The 14663-nt window shown below is 61.1% G+C and overlaps 2 protein-coding genes across 2 annotated transcripts; one reads left to right on the forward strand and one right to left on the reverse strand.

The window, feature by feature from the left end:
- Positions 1-1104: 1104 nt before the first annotated feature.
- GAS2L1 (growth arrest specific 2 like 1) lies at positions 1105-6906 on the forward strand. Its single transcript, XM_032256786.1, has 6 exons — positions 1105-1650; positions 2570-3221; positions 4568-4675; positions 4767-4863; positions 4955-5126; positions 5589-6906. The coding sequence occupies exons 2-6, from the start codon at positions 2589-2591 to the stop codon at positions 6622-6624; spliced, it is 2046 nt and encodes a 681-aa protein (XP_032112677.1). The 5' UTR covers positions 1105-1650; positions 2570-2588; the 3' UTR covers positions 6625-6906.
- A 146-nt stretch (positions 6907-7052) lies between these two features.
- Positions 7053-10047, reverse strand: RASL10A (RAS like family 10 member A). The gene is made up of 3 exons (XM_032256787.1): positions 9132-10047; positions 7953-8077; positions 7053-7671 (listed from the first exon to the last, which is right to left on the reverse strand). Exons 1-3 carry the CDS (start codon positions 9348-9350, stop codon positions 7404-7406), a joined length of 612 nt encoding a protein of 203 aa, XP_032112678.1. The 5' UTR covers positions 9351-10047; the 3' UTR covers positions 7053-7403.
- Positions 10048-14663: the final 4616 nt, after the last annotated feature.

Genomic DNA, 14663 nt, shown 5'->3' on the forward strand with positions numbered 1-14663 from the left:
GAACCCGGCAGGTGGAGGTTGCAGTGAGCCGAGATCACACCACTGCACTCTGGCCTAGGTGACAGAGCAAGACTCTGTCTCAAACAAACAAAAAAAGAAAAGAAAGAGGCTGAGTGCGGTGGCTCATGCCTGTAATCCCAGCACTTCAGGAGGCGGAGGTGGGTGGATCACCTGAGGTCAGGAGTTTGAGAGTAGCCTGGCCAATATAGTGAAACCCTGTCTCTAATAAAAATGCACAAATTAGCTGGGCATGGTGGCAGGCACCTGTAATCCCAGCTACTCTGGAAGCTGAGGCAGGAGAATGGCTTGAACCCAGGAGGCGGAAGTTGCAGTGACCTGAGATTGAGCCACTGGACTCCAGCCTGGTGACACAATGAGACTCTGTCTCAAAAAAAAAAAAAGAGGAAAGAAAAGGTCATAAGGACTCTGGGATGATGCCTGTGAGTGGTGTCTGGCACCAAGAGTCCTGGCTCACAGTAGGTGCTCAACAAATGCTGCTGATCCTTGGACGAGGGCGTCCCCATAATCCTCATGTTCAAATCCCGGCTCCACCAGCAGCTCTCCTGACCGCGCACCCCAGTTGGGCATGAGTGTTCCCTCACAGAGGTGACACACCAGTCCGTTCAGGTCAAGGGCGCAGAGCAGGCCTGGCAGCACACAGTAGGAGACTTACCAGAGCTCTGAGCCTGGCCGTGGTTGGCGGCGCTTCCCTGCAGGCCGGCCCCGCCGGTGCAGCATGGCTGCCGCCCAGACCCGCCCAGCGTCCCACCCAGCCCAGCCGACAGCAGCAGGGGGCAGGATTTCCCGCTGATCTACACGTCCGTCCTCTGCAGTTTAAAAAGCGCCCAGCGGGGCTTAACCCTCCCACGTCCGGCAGGCCTCCGGTGCCCCCGTCCCTTGTTCTTTGCGGAACCCCGGCCTTGGCCACCTGCCTGCTTCTCTGAGTTCCAGTATCCTCATCTGTAAAATGGGTTCCCCTAACCTCAGGTCAAAAACGAGCATTCAGGGAGCACAAGGAGCCCTCGCAGCCCTGGCCGAGTGGGCGTCAGTCACCCGGGCCATCCTCCCCCTCCCCGCGGCGGTGCCAGTTATCTGGCCTGGGGAGGTCCACCCGGGAGGAGGTGACTTTGCAGCCCCCGGCTGCTATCGCTTCCTGACTTCATCTCGGGAACAGGCCGTGCTGTGCGCCCGCCTGGGGATCCCACCGTCCAGGGACGGGGGCGATTAAAATGTCCCAACCTCCTCCCCAGGAGACCAAAGAAGGTGGATGGGGCCGTGGGGACTAGGCTGGGTGGGGGTGGGGCGCCTGCGCCGGTCACAGTCATCTGGGAGCCCTGGGACCCTCTGCGCCGAGGGCGCTCGATGACCCAGGGCTCCTAGCCCTACCGCGCGGGGAGACCCCAGCTCCTTCCCAGCCTGCCCCGCCAGCCCGGGGAAAAAGCGGCCCCTTTAAGAGCGCACGGCCCCGCCCGCCCGCCCCCTCCGGGCCGGATCCGAATTCCAGGGAGGCGGGGCGGAGACGGCGGCGAGGAGGAGGCCGCGGCGCGGGACGGATCGAGCTGCGGCTCGGGCGGCGCCTCCCTGCGGCGGGCCCGGCCCAGCTCCGGCCCCCGCCGGGGCGATGCTCCCCCGGGCCGCGGGATGAGCCAGGTGAGCGCGGGGTCCCTGCCCGATGCGCACGGACAGCGGGGCCGGGCAGCGGCGTCCGCGGCCTCTGTTTCCCGGGGCTGTGTGACCTTGGGCGGCCCCGTGCCCTCTCTGGGCCGGGCCTGGGCCTGAGCATCGGCGGGGCCTGCGGAGGCCGCGCCGAGCCCTGATGCCGCAGGCTCCGGCCTGGGGAGCTGGGGAGGCTTCTTGGAGGTCGCGGGGCCTGGTCCTGCCCCGGGTCGCCGAGACCAGCCACGCTGCACCGCCTGGGCTCCTCCACCCATGGCTCTGCGACCCTCACGAGCTCAACCCCTTCTGCGCCTCAGTTTCCTCATCTGTAAAATGGAGATAATGTCTCCGCGCGCTCAGCCTTAATGCGGTCGTGCTGTTACCGACACTATCTGCTGCTGCTATGTCGTTGTTCATGATGGCACAGCCCTTAGGGAAGGGGGGCCAAGGGAGGCGCGGGGACCTTCCCGTAGCGTGTGGGGTGGGCACCAGCCCTGAGCCATGCAGATAACCCACTCTGAGGTCAGGACCTGGGTTCGTTTTGTGTCCACTGGGGGCCCTAGCCTTTGTCTTCACCTCTCTAGGTCCCAGCTGTTCACAATGGGCACCTCCCTGCCTGAGAGAGAGGCTCAGCCAAGCCCCAGTTTCCATCCCAGAAAGCCACACAGCAAACACTTGTGAACAGTGTTTGCTAGGTTTATAAAAATTATCCCATAGAGTCCTATGAGGCAGGGAATGATACTGTACCCATTTCGCAGATGAGGAAACTTGAGGCACTGATGTTTCCCAGAGCCAACATGGAAACCAGGCATTTGGCCCAAGTGACAGACTGGTGCAGGTGGCCAGCAGCTTAGTTTATACTGAGTGCTTCCTGGGTCCTCGCAGCGATCCTGACTTGTGTTCCTGCCTACAGTGACTTGGCCGGTCCGGGCATGGCGGACCCAGTGGCGGGCATTGCGGGCTCGGCAGCCAAGAGCGTGCGGCCATTCCGCTCCAGTGAGGCCTACGTGGAGGCCATGAAGGAGGACCTGGCCGAGTGGCTCAATGCCTTGTACGGCCTGGGTCTCCCGGGCGGTGGCGATGGCTTCCTGATGGGGCTGGCCACGGGCACAACCCTGTGCCAACATGCCAACGCTGTGACCGAGGCTGCCCGCGCATTGGCAGCCACGCGCCCGGCCCGAGGTGTGACCTTCCAGGCGCACAGTGTGGTGCCCGGCTCCTTCATGGCCCGCGACAATGTGGCCACCTTCATCGGCTGGTGCCGCACGGAGCTGGGAGTGCCAGAGGTGCTCATGTTTGAGACCGAGGACCTGGTGCTGCGCAAAAATGAAAAGAGCGTGGTGCTGTGCCTGCTGGAGGTGGCGCGACGTGGGGCCCGCCTGGGCCTGCTCGCCCCACGCCTCGTGCAGTTTGAGCAGGAGATTGAGCGAGAGCTTCGTGCTGCACCCCCAGCCCCCAGTGCCCCTGCTGCTGGGGAGGACACCACTGAAACCGCCCCTGCACCCGGGACTCCTGCCCGCGGCCCCCGAATGACGCCCAGCGACCTGCGCAACCTCGATGAGCTGGTGAGTTCCCCAGCACCAGGTATCAGGGACCTGACAGCACCTCCAGGGCCTGCGATCTGTCCCTGAACCTCCCAGGGTCCACCCAGAACAGCCTGCCCCACAAAGAGTGCCCATGTTGAGCACCAAACCAAGGAACGTAGACCTGACCCCAAGGAAATGAACGGGTAGCCCACAGAGGGAGGTGCTGGGGCGATCATGCAGCCCAGCCAAGCTTGGGACAGGATCTGGGCTCCCAGCACGATCTTCGCCCGCTTTGTGTGCTGTACCCCAACTGAGCTCGTGCGTTCCTTCTGGGGGGCTGCATGATTGGGGCACCTCCTTGGTGCCCTCCCTGCACTCAGGCAGATGTGCCCACAACCTCACAGAGGCTTGAGGTTGAGTGGGCACTGTGATGCTCAGTTGAGATGAGGTGCGGAAAGCCCTAGGCAAGGTGCCTGGCACACAGTAGGTGCCCCTGGGGGCTCTGCAGGTCTCCCCATTCCCCAGGCACCCCTAGGAAGCCTAGCCGAGTTGCTTCTGTTGCTGGGAGTGAGGGTCCTGTTGGGAGCTTCAGGATTCATTCTAAGCATAGAAGGTGCCAGGCCCTGCCCCCAACTCTCTCGTCTCCCAGGATCTGGGCGGCCCCTGCCACCCCCGGGGCTGGACCAGGAGTTTCCTTCTTATCAGAAAGTCAGGACTATGATGTGCCTGCCTGGGAGATGGAAAGCGGATGGCCGTGGGCAGAGCCTAGGGCCCCACCCCCTGTCCTGGGCCAGGGTCACTCAAGGCCCCACCTGCTTATTTCCTCTGGCGGCGGGCGCTGCTGCTGCTGTGGGCAGGGAGGCGGGCAGGGAGGCGGGCTGGGCGCCCACACAGCCAGCCTGGCAGCTCTGGCTCTGGGGGGACCATGTGTGGTGCGTGCTTGCCCAGCCAGTGGCCTGTGTGTCCCACGTGTCTGTGGTACCCCTCCACATCAGTGCCCACCCAGGGGAGTGGGGCCCCCTGCATCTGTGTCCCGTAGCCTGCCTGGCCTCCCTGTGGGCCCCAGCCTTCTTGTCTGGAAAGTGGGTGAAGGGAAGTGAGGATAGGCTCTGGGGCTCCCCCAGGCCTGTGGCATGTTCCTCACCAGGTCTCAGACCCTGGCCTGACCATAGCTCCCTCATCTCATCCTGGGCAGCTCCCTGGGCCCAAAGAACCAAGAAGGGGGAACGGGTCACATGTGGAAGCTGTACCCCCATCCGAGGCAACACATTCTCCATCCCCACTTCCCCGGAAGGCCTGACTTCCTCCTGACCCTGGAACGTCTGACATTAAGCCCCAGGAGGAGGACTTGACCTCTGACCCCTACCCTCTCTCTCTGGCCTCAGGTGAGGGAGATTCTGGGCCGCTGCACCTGCCCAGACCAGTTCCCCATGATCAAGGTCTCGGAGGGGAAGTACCGCGTGGGGGACTCCAGCCTGCTCATCTTTGTGCGGGTAAGGGCCTGTGGCCACCCCAGCGGGCAGCAGCTAAGGGGGTGGGCTGCTGGGCCCCCAGGACACAGCCATGACCTGCCCATGCCTGCAGGTGCTGAGGAGCCACGTGATGGTTCGAGTGGGTGGCGGCTGGGACACACTGGAGCATTACCTGGACAAGCACGACCCATGCCGCTGCTCCTCCACTGGTCAGTGCTGGGGCAGGGCTGGGCGTGGGCGGGCAGGGGCTTCCCTCTGTGGGTCTGTCCCTCACATGCTGCCTGTCGTTTGTCCCTACAGCTCACCGTCCACCCCAGCCAAGGGTCTGCACCTTTTCTCCGCAGAGGGTGTCACCCACCCCCAGTCCCCGCCCTGCTAGCCCCGTCCCTGGAAGTGAGCGCCGGGGTTCCCGGCCTGAGATGACTCCCACTAGCTTACGAAACACAAAGGAGGGGCCCGAGACCCCGCCCAGGTGAGATGCAGGAGGACGAAGGGTGAGGGGTCCAACGGGTAGGAGGGCGTCAGCCCGGGTCTGCATGAAGGGTTGCCTATGCGCCAGAGTGACTCACACCCTGGGAAAAGTTCCCGTGGGTGGGGGCGGGCCTGGCTTCCCATCTCCATGGCAACCCAACCAAACCAACAACACAGCTGGGCGGGCCCTGTGGCTGGGCGGCCGCCAGTCCAACCCCTGCTTCCTCTGGCCCCTCCTGGGAAGGGGGGTGTCTAGAGCCCAGGAAACTTCTTCTTCCGTGGCTTTTGGGGCCCTGGGTGGCTGGAGGAAGCTGCTCACTTCTCCCTGGAAGTCCCCAGGACAGACTGATGCCCCTGACAGCCCTGTCCACCTGCCACATACCCTGCTGTTCCTCTCTCTGCCCATTCTGAATGCCAGTCTTTCTGTGGTACCCCATCTCTCTCTCTTGTCCCCCTGCCCCAGGCCCCGGGATCAGCTGCCCCCCCATCCCCGCACCCGCCGCTACTCCGGGGACAGTGACTCCTCAGCCTCCTCCGCCCAGAGCGGTCCCCTTGGTTCCCGCAGTGACGACACAGGCACTGGCCCCCGGAGGGAGCGACCCAGCCGGCGGCTGACCACAGGCACCGCGGCCTCTCCGAGAAGGCCTCCTGCCCTGCGCAGCCAGTCCCGAGACCGGCTGGATCAGGGTCGGCCCCGGGGGGCCCCAGGAGGCAGGGGAGCTCAACTGTTGGCCCCCAGCCCTGCCCGGCGGGCCCGGAGCCAGAGCCGTGAGGAGCAGGCAGTGCTGCTGGTGCGCAGGGATCGAGACGGGCAGCACTCGTGGGTCCCAAGGGGCAAGGGCAGTGGGGGCTCCGGCAGGAGCACACCCCAGACTCCCCGTGCTCGCAGCCCTGCAGCATCCCGGCTTTCCCGGGTCTCAAGCCCCAGTCCAGAGTTGGGCACCACACCGGCCAGCATCTTCCGCACACCCCTGCAGCTCGACCCACAGCAGGAGCAGCAGCTGTTCCGGCGCCTGGAAGAGGAGTTTCTGGCCAATGCCCGGGCCCTTGAGGCTGTTGCTAGCGTGACCCCCACTGGACTAGCCCCTGACCCAGCTCGGGCCCCCGACCCTCCAGCTCCTGACTCTGCCTACTGTTCCTCCAGCTCCTCCTCTTCATCCCTCAGTGTCCTGGGTGGCAAATGTGGCCAACCTGGGGACTCTGGCCGGACGGCCAATGGGCTGCCCGGGCCCAGAAGCCAAGCCCTTTCCAGCTCCTCCGATGAAGGCAGCCCCTGCCCTGGCATGGGGGGGGCACTAGATGCACCTGGGAGCCCCCTGGCTGGCCCTGAGCCCTTGAGGACCTGGGCACGGGGTCGGATGGACACACAGCCAGACCGTAAACCCTCACGCATCCCCACGCCTCGGGGCCCCCGCCGCCCCTCTGGACCCGCGGAGCTTGGGACCTGGCATGCCCTGCACTCCGTCACCCCAGGGGCTGAGCCAGATTCCTGGATGTGATGGACCAGTTCAGCTGTCCCCAGACCCCATCCCTTCTTTTCCTTTGTGGCCTTAACCCCTCTGCATCAGGGAGCCCCTGGCACTCGAGTACCAGACCTCATGGGACCAGACCCCTTGGGACCACATGGCACAATGGGACCTCTGTTGTACATTCCGGTTGGGGGATGAGCGTTGCTATTTAATTACTAATATTATTGAATGCCTTAGAGGAGGCCGGGCCAGCCCGGTGTCCTGAAGACCTGTGGCCCAGCAGAGCCTCTGACAGTAAAGTTTTGCTCCAGCCACCTGTCTGCTTCTTGAGGACGCCGCCTTGGGGCCATTCAGACCCTTTTAAGGACCCTGGAGTTAACTGCCTGGAGGCCAAGCCTGGCAGCTCTGACCTCGGTGCTTAAGGCTTTACCCGCCCGGCCCAGAAATCCCAGGTGCACTCGAATATTTTCCCATTTATTATCCCACCATAGGTGTGGCATAAATAATACGTCCAGTGAAGCTCTAGGAGCAGGCTGCGTGTTTCCAGTCAAATTCATAGCCAAGTCCTTTCTATCTAATGGGATTGTGACCCCAGAAAGGACTGATCATCTCCAAAGGAGCCTGGGACCTGGTTGGGTCCAATGAGGTTCAAAAAGGGGCCGGTCGCTTAGGAGACTGGATCGGAGCTTTCCTCATCCAATCAGGGCGGAGATTGCCTGTCCGAGTGAAGTTGGCTATCCTGTCCAATCCAGCTCCCTGATTGTGCCCAGTCACAAGGTGGGGCCCATGGATGGCATGGTCCAATCAGGTCACATGAGGCTGCAGCGTGCCGGATGCAGCGCCCCCTGCAGGCGCAGAGCCGGGTGTGCAGGGCGCGCGCGCACCAGAGCGCAGCGCAGCAGCTCGCGGAAGAGACGCAGCACGTGCCAGTTGTACTTGGCCGAGCACTCGAGGTAGCCGCAGCGCCAGCCCCTGCGCACCAGGGCGGCCAGCGCGCGCCGCGGTCCGAAACGCAGCCGCTGCCGGTCCCGCTTGTTGCCTACCACGAGGATGGGCGCTTCGGGAGCGCCCGCCGGCCTGAGGGCCGAATGGAGATGAGAGACGCGGTGCCAGAGACCCCACCGCCGAAGAATTCCCCCAGTGGGTATACACACATAGGCGCACTCCATTCCTACGCCCAGAGACCTCCCCCAAAGAACGCCAAGCCCGTGTGGGCCAAAGAGCACATACAGCTCCTTTCCACTGGCGAAGGCCTAAGACCTGGCCCACGACGTCGGGAGGCCCTACACACTCCCTTCGGGCAAAGGCCCAGCTAGACCTGCCCTAGCTCCCCACCGCCAGCCCCGCCGCGGCCCCACCTGGTCTCCGCGATGCGCTGCCGCAGGGCCTTCACGTAGTCGAAACTGTCCGGGCTGCAGATGTCGTAGACGAGCACGAAGGCGTCCGTGTCCTGCAAGCTCCAGTCCTTAGGGTCTGGCCACTCCTGGGGACGGGAGGCCAGGGTTTGCGGGAGCCTCCTTTTCACCCTCCTGCTCTCGAATCCTCTGCAGGGGCCTTGGACGCCAAAACTACAGTTCATCCTCAGGCCAACATCACCCCCATCCAGACCTCTGTGCCCCTCCCCCAAGCTTCCCGGGCCCGGTCTCCTCATGACCACCAGGATAAAATTTTCTAAATCGTGCCTGGAGCCTGTCAGCCACCCTCTTTCACCCTTGGTGTCCCCTCTGCTCACCCCGAATCTTCCTCTTTTCAGCTTTCCCTAACTCGGCTCAGACCACTATCCTCCCCAGACGCTCTCAGTGCTTGCCACTGCCTCTAAGACTTAATTCCAAAGCCCTCGGCCCGAGCCTCGTGGTCCACCACGCCCCCAGACTGTCAGCTGTAACCGCTTATGCCCCTGGCGGAAGCACCTGCTGGTCTTCCCACCTGGAATGCTTTTGCCATTTCCTGTTCTCAGAACTTCACTCGGTCTTCCAGGTTCAGCTCAAATGCCACGCCCTCCAGGAAGCCTCGCTTAATCCTGCCTGCTCTTTCCTCTTCGCCTCTCTGGGGTCGGAGGTCTGTCCCCGACCATGCACAAATTACTAAACGAGTCTTCCCTCCAGGGCACAGGAATGAGGGGGCAGAGAATGACCCCCCCCAGCCCTCGTAGAAACACCCCTGCTCCTGGCCCGTCTCTCCCGAACTGTATGTAGCTCTGCTCAAGGCCCCAGACACAAAACACCACACTCTCAGGGAGGCACCGCCATGCACCACCACGAGCTGCTCCACACCCCCAGAAGAGGCAGGCAAAGGTGGAGGCGCTCACAGGAGCAAGGGAACGCCCCTGCGCAAAATCGCCCGGCCTCCAGCCTGGGCTTGGGCGTCTCCAGGTCGGTGGGAAGGGCTAAAACGCAAGTATCCCAGGACGCACACGCATCCCTTCATCCCGGACCACGGCCAGGCGCCCGAGGCCTCCACGCGGACACGCACGTGTGCACCGAGCACGCACACCCCTCACACTGTCACACACCCTTGCCCGCTCCTCGAGCCGCTACCTCCGAACCCCCGGGGCTCGAGCCGGGGTCAGCGACATCGCCGTCGCGGATGCTCAAGTCGTAGACGGCGCCGTCGAGCAGCACCGCGGGTCGGTAGAGGCGCGGCCCGTCCGTGGGCCGGTGGCGCTCGGGATAGTCACCGAACAGGAACTGGCGGATGATGGCCGTCTTGCCCACGCCCGGGGCACCTAGAACCGCCACCCGCAGGCTGCCCCCCATGGCCGGCCGGCGCTGCCGCTCCCTGCGCCGGAAAGCTTCATGGGCCGGCGCTGCGCCGAGTGCCCCCCGGCCGTGCGCCCCGCGCGCCCTGCCCAGTGCGCCCTGGCCCCGCCGCGCTTCTCGTCGCCCCGCGGAGCACCGAGACCGGAGTGGGCAGGCCCGAGGCCGGGGCTGGCGGAGGGAGGGCGGACAGACAGCGGAGTGGGCAGACAGGTGGCGGGCGCGCGAGCTGCTCCGGCGGGTGCCGAAGCTCGGGAGAGAGCAGACCCCGCGCGGCGCTCAGACACCGCCTCCGCCCCGCAGCGCCAACCCAGGCGCCGGCGGCCGCGCGGGCCCCGAGGTCCGCCTCGCTCGCGGCGCAGGTCCTGCAGCGGTGCGGGGCGCGGGGTGCAGCGCTGCCTCCCGGAGCCTCTGTGTCTCTGTCCTTCTGTCGCTTCCGCGCCCGGAGCCGCCGCCCCAGCCGGCGGCGCGAGCGAACGGGGCCTCCGGAGGCGGCGATGAGGTAACCGCCCGCCCCTCCCACCTTCCCCCACCGCCCGGGACGCCCCTACCAAGAAGGTGACTGGGGGACAGAGATCCCGGAGAGGGTCCACCCGTTCCTTACCCCTCCGCGTGTCCCGCTCCTCTCACCCGCTCCAAAATAGAAGCCCCTTCCTACCCACGGCCGCAGCCGCTCCTCCAAACACTGCTCACCCCACGCTGGCTCCCGACAAACCCCGGCCCCCGGAGACAGGCTGCCCGGGGTCCGAATCGGGGGGCGGGGGGGGCGGCTGTGTGACCTTGGGCAAATCGCCGCACTGCGCTGGGTTTGGGCTCCGCATCCATCACAGGCAGACACCTCAAGAGGCTCTGACCTTTTTTTGAGAGCCTACTATGTGCCAGGTCCTTTACTAAGCTATTACCTACGTGATTCTCGAACCTACGGCCTCGGCCTGGCATCCCCGGCTGAGAGAAGAAACAGGCCCGAGAGGGGAATCCCCAAGGTTAGAAGGGCAGTGAAGGGCCCTTGAAGTCTCCTCTGAGGTCCCTCCTACCTTCCTCCTGCCCATGGGGTAAATGGCCCACACTAGACAATATTCAAACGGCCGTCCTCGAGCACAAGTGGAGACAGGGTGCGGAGAGCACACCGAGTCACAGCCGGTTAGCCCCAGACCCCTGTCCCAGCAGGGCTGGAGCACCTCCATCACTAAGGCCATGTTTTCTGCATGAGCTGCAACCCGTAGTAGCTCCCCTCGAAGGGGTGCAACCTGCAAAACAGATTCCCAAAGCCCAAGTTCCCCTTCGCTGGAGCTAGTGGAGAAGCTCCTGCCCCATCACAGCTTGGAAAGCCTGGGTTAGCCCAGTCCCCCATCCTCTGCCTCTGCTCTCCTCCCGCTGTGTGGGGGCTCCCAGGTCTCTGACCTGCACGTGATAGTGCTCAAGAAATGGCCAGAATGTACAGATATCTCTGCACTGACTAAAGAGTTCATTTATTCATCTCAACAAATATTCCAAATCTTATTGCTTGTCCGGAGGCTGAGATGGATTTTAAAAACAGAAAACAGAAAAACAAAACAAAACAAAACAAAAAACGTTCTTCCTTAGGAGAGAGGGTTCTAGAACACATGGGATCTAGGAACTGTCAATGCACAATGTACCCACCCCAGCCCAGCGGAAGTAGAAGAGCTAAATCCTGAAAGGGGAGGAGGCACACCCTCCAGGGAGCCCATCCATCACGACAACCAGAAAGTGCCTCCAAGACAATGGCTGTGCTTTCATCCTTCCATGCTGGATCAGGGACTGGGGTCCACTTTCACTCCTCTCCTCAGCCATCAGGGAGCTCAGAACCACCTCTGCCCAGTATTCCAGGTCTTTTAGCTCAGTGAGTGGAGACTGCTGGCTTCATCTTTCTTTCCTACCATGATATTTCCCTTCACTTGATGTCCCCTTTCATGTTGTAACTTTTCAGTCTTCTGCGTTTTGTTGTTTGAGATAGGGTCTTGCTCTGTCACTCAGGCTGGAGTACAGTGGTGCAATCATAGCTCGCTGCCTCCTCAACCTCCTGGGGTCAAGTGATCCTTTTTGCTTCAGCCTCTCAAGTAGCTGGGACTGCAGGTGCACACTATGACATCCAGATAATTTGTTTATTTTTATTTTTTGCAGAGGTGTAATCTCACCATGTTGCCCAGGCTGGTCTTAAACTCCTGGCTTAAGTGATTCTCCATCCTCAGCCTCCCAAAGTACTGGGATCGCAGGCGTGAGCCACCATGTCTGGCCAAACTTTTCAGGCTTCTGGGTTTTGTGAGCTGCTTCAATTCCTCTGGGGAATAAGACAAGGAATAAATAACAAGGCATTCAGTAACTCAGTAGTGTGTGTAGCGGACAGCAGGATGTTTTGTTTTTGTTTTTGAGACCGAGTTTCCCTCTGTTGCCCAGGCTGGAGTGCAATGGTGCCATCTCGGCTCAAGACAAACTTCCACCTCCCAGTTCATACGATTCTCCTGCCTCAGCCTCCCATGTATCTGGGATTACAGGCACCCACCACCATGCCCAGCTAATTTTTGTATTTTTAGTAGAGACAAAGTTTTGCCATGTTGGCCAGGCTGGTCTCGAACTCCTGACCTCATGATCCAATGGTCTTGACCTCCCAGAGTGCTGGGATTACAGGCATGGCTGCTATGCCCGGCCCAGGTTGTTTTTTTGTTTTTTGTTTTGAGACGGAGTCTTGCTCTGTCACCAGGCTGGAGTGCAACTGCACGATCTTGGCTCACTGCAACCCCCACCTCCAGGATTCAAGCAATTCTCCTGTCTCAGCCTCCCAAGTAGCTGGGACTACAGGTGCATGCCACCATGCCCAGCTAATTTTTGTATTTTTAGTAGAGTTTCACTATGTTGGTCATGCTGGTCTTGAACTCCTGACCTCAGGTGATCCACCCACCTTGGCCACTCAAAGTGCTGGGGTTTCAGGCGTGAGCCACCACACCTGGCCCAGGACGGTCTTTTTTAAGGTCTTCTCAATGCTAGGCGCACTCCCGCCCACCCCTTGGTGTTCTTCCTCTGGAAAGCCTTCCTTGCTTCTCTTTCTGACACTGCAGACAGAGCTGCGTGTGAGGCGTCTCTGGTACCCATGTGTATTTTTGGATGGCAAGGAGAAGGGGCACCGTTGACTGGGAACGTCCTGAGGCTCCCACCAAGCCCTGCAAACTCCACAAGCATGTCACTTTCCCTAGGAAACTCTCATAGCAACATTCCTAGCAGCAGTGCCCATTTATCAAGGGCCTGCGATGTGCTAAGCCTGAACCACAGCCTCACGCTCAGAGGCTCCCAGGGATGCCATGATTGGGCCACAGTTGCCCAGCAGGAAATGGCAGCACAGGTATCGGATATAGGCCCTTGGCCTCCAGAGCTGGCTTTCTGAGAAGCCTAGCTTCATCTGGACCCAAAGGGCTCTAAGGAAGTGCTCAGCTGAAGCTCCCCACTGAAACCCCCTGTGGGGATGGACTTGGGGAAGCCTCTTGGAGACCCCTAATCCACACGGGCTGAATTGAGCCCCGATGGGAGTGGGCAGCCCTGTGCGAGGCTTCCCAAAGACTGGCAGGCTCGGTCTGCCAGTCTGCCTGGGATGTGGATTTCAGGGTTCTCTCTCATCATTCCCCTCACTCCTTCCCAAGGAAAGGCTGTGGGGCTCCTGCCTGTTACCCCCCTCTAATCCCTATTCCCCAGGGGCTTCCCGGGCGCTCCTCACATGCCCCCATCCAGTGCTCCAGGGACCACCCGCCAAGCATGCATCTGCTCCTTTAGCAGATGGGACTGGCACTGGGCACCGTGGCCAAGGTGGTCCTTGCTTGCCCTCTGTGGCAGGGAGAAAGAGACAGACATGCAGCTAGGCAGGGACAGGTGAAGACAGGAGCCCTGGGCTGGTTCAGGCCTAGGGAGATGAGGTGGTCTAGGGAGGCACCAGCCTGGTGAGAGGTGAGGGGCTTAAACAGATGGTGGGGAGGGCTGGGCAGGGGCAGGCACTGGGTGGGGAATTCTGCTTCCCCCAGTTCATTGTCCACAGCCTCCTAACACCAGCCACCTAGCCTTCACCTGTATATGGCTTCTTCCCAACTAGGCCTGACTCCGGCCCATCCCTGGAGTCAGGCACCACAGACTGTATCCAGCTCCCGGGGGTGTTTGTTGTGGACTCCTCTGCTGGGCCATGCCAGTGACCACTAAGTATGGTCTGTCCTGGCCAGGAATCATGGCTCCACACCAGCAGTAACTCACCTCCTGCAGCCATGAATGGGGGTCACAGCTCACATACTTGGGGTGTAGTGGGTCCTTGGACATCCTCATGGTGACTCCCACTGATCGCAGCCAGGCAGCCTCTTGAAGGCTGGTCTTACAGCCATCAGGACACGAGGAGGCCGGGCGGGGCTGGGCTTCCAAGCATCTGAAGGTTTCTTCTCTTGGGTTCGAAACTTCCTTCCAGGGCTGTGTCAGCTGTGCAAGTTACTTACATTCTCTGCACCTTGGGCTGGGTGCAGTGGCTCATGCCTGTAATCCCAGCACCTTGGGGGGCCAAGGTGGGAGGATCGCTTGAACCCAGGAGTTCCAGACCAGCCTGGGCAACATCGTGAGGCCTCGTTTCTATAAAAAATTTAAAAAATTGGCCAGGTACAGTGGCTCACGCCGGTAATCCCAGTATTTTGGGAGGCCGAGGTGGGCGAATCACAAGGGCAGGCATTCAAGGCCAGCCTGGCCAACATGGCAAAACCCCGTCTCTATTAAAAATACAAAAAATATACAAAACTTAGCCAGGTATGGTGGCGGGGGCCTGTAGTCTCAGCTACTCCAGAGGCTGAGGCAGGAGAATCACTTGAACCCAGGAGGAGGCAGAGGTTGCAGTGAGCTGAGATCATGCCACTGCACTCCAGCCTGGGTAACAAAGTGAGAATCCATCTCGAAATAAAAAAAAAATTAATAATTAGCTGCGTGTGGTGGTGCACACCTGTGGTCCCAGCTACTTGGGAGGCTGAGGTGGGAGGATCGCTTGAGCCCTGGAGGTCAAGGCTGCAGTGAGCCATGATCACACCAGTGTATACCAGCCTGGGCCACAGAGCAAGACCCTGTCTCAAAAAGAAGAAAAGACCCTGTCTCAAAAAAGAAACAAAAAAAAACAACAAAAAAAACACCCTCTGCTTCTCAGCTTCCTTCTCTGTGAAGGGAATATTAATTGTCCCGACTTGTGGGATGCAGTAAGATGATACAAAGAGAAAAACAAGACAACTTGTTAAATTTGGGGAGACAAAATTTATACATATAAAACTTCCATTTTTGGCCGGGCGTGGT

Source organism: Sapajus apella, unplaced genomic scaffold, assembly GCF_009761245.1.
Source record: "Sapajus apella isolate SASKATOON/1434 unplaced genomic scaffold, GSC_monkey_1.0 scaffold95, whole genome shotgun sequence".
In the NCBI taxonomy this organism is placed as follows: domain Eukaryota; kingdom Metazoa; phylum Chordata; class Mammalia; order Primates; family Cebidae; genus Sapajus; species Sapajus apella.

Coding starts and splice junctions, on each gene's coding strand:
- GAS2L1 (XM_032256786.1), top strand. CDS start 2,589: ATGGCGGACCCAGTGGCGGGCATTGCGGGCTCGGCAGCCAAGAGCGTG. Junction 3,222..4,567: donor TGCGCAACCTCGATGAGCTG/GTGAGTTCCCCA, acceptor CTCTGGCCTCAG/GTGAGGGAGATTCTGGGCCG. Junction 4,864..4,954: donor ATGCCGCTGCTCCTCCACTG/GTCAGTGCTGGG, acceptor TTGTCCCTACAG/CTCACCGTCCACCCCAGCCA.
- RASL10A (XM_032256787.1), bottom strand. CDS start 9,350: ATGGGGGGCAGCCTGCGGGTGGCGGTTCTAGGTGCCCCGGGCGTGGGC. Junction 8,078..9,131: donor CGAGCCCCGGGGGTTCGGAG/GTAGCGGCTCGA, acceptor TCCCGTCCCCAG/GAGTGGCCAGACCCTAAGGA. Junction 7,672..7,952: donor CAGCGCATCGCGGAGACCAG/GTGGGGCCGCGG, acceptor TTCGGCCCTCAG/GCCGGCGGGCGCTCCCGAAG.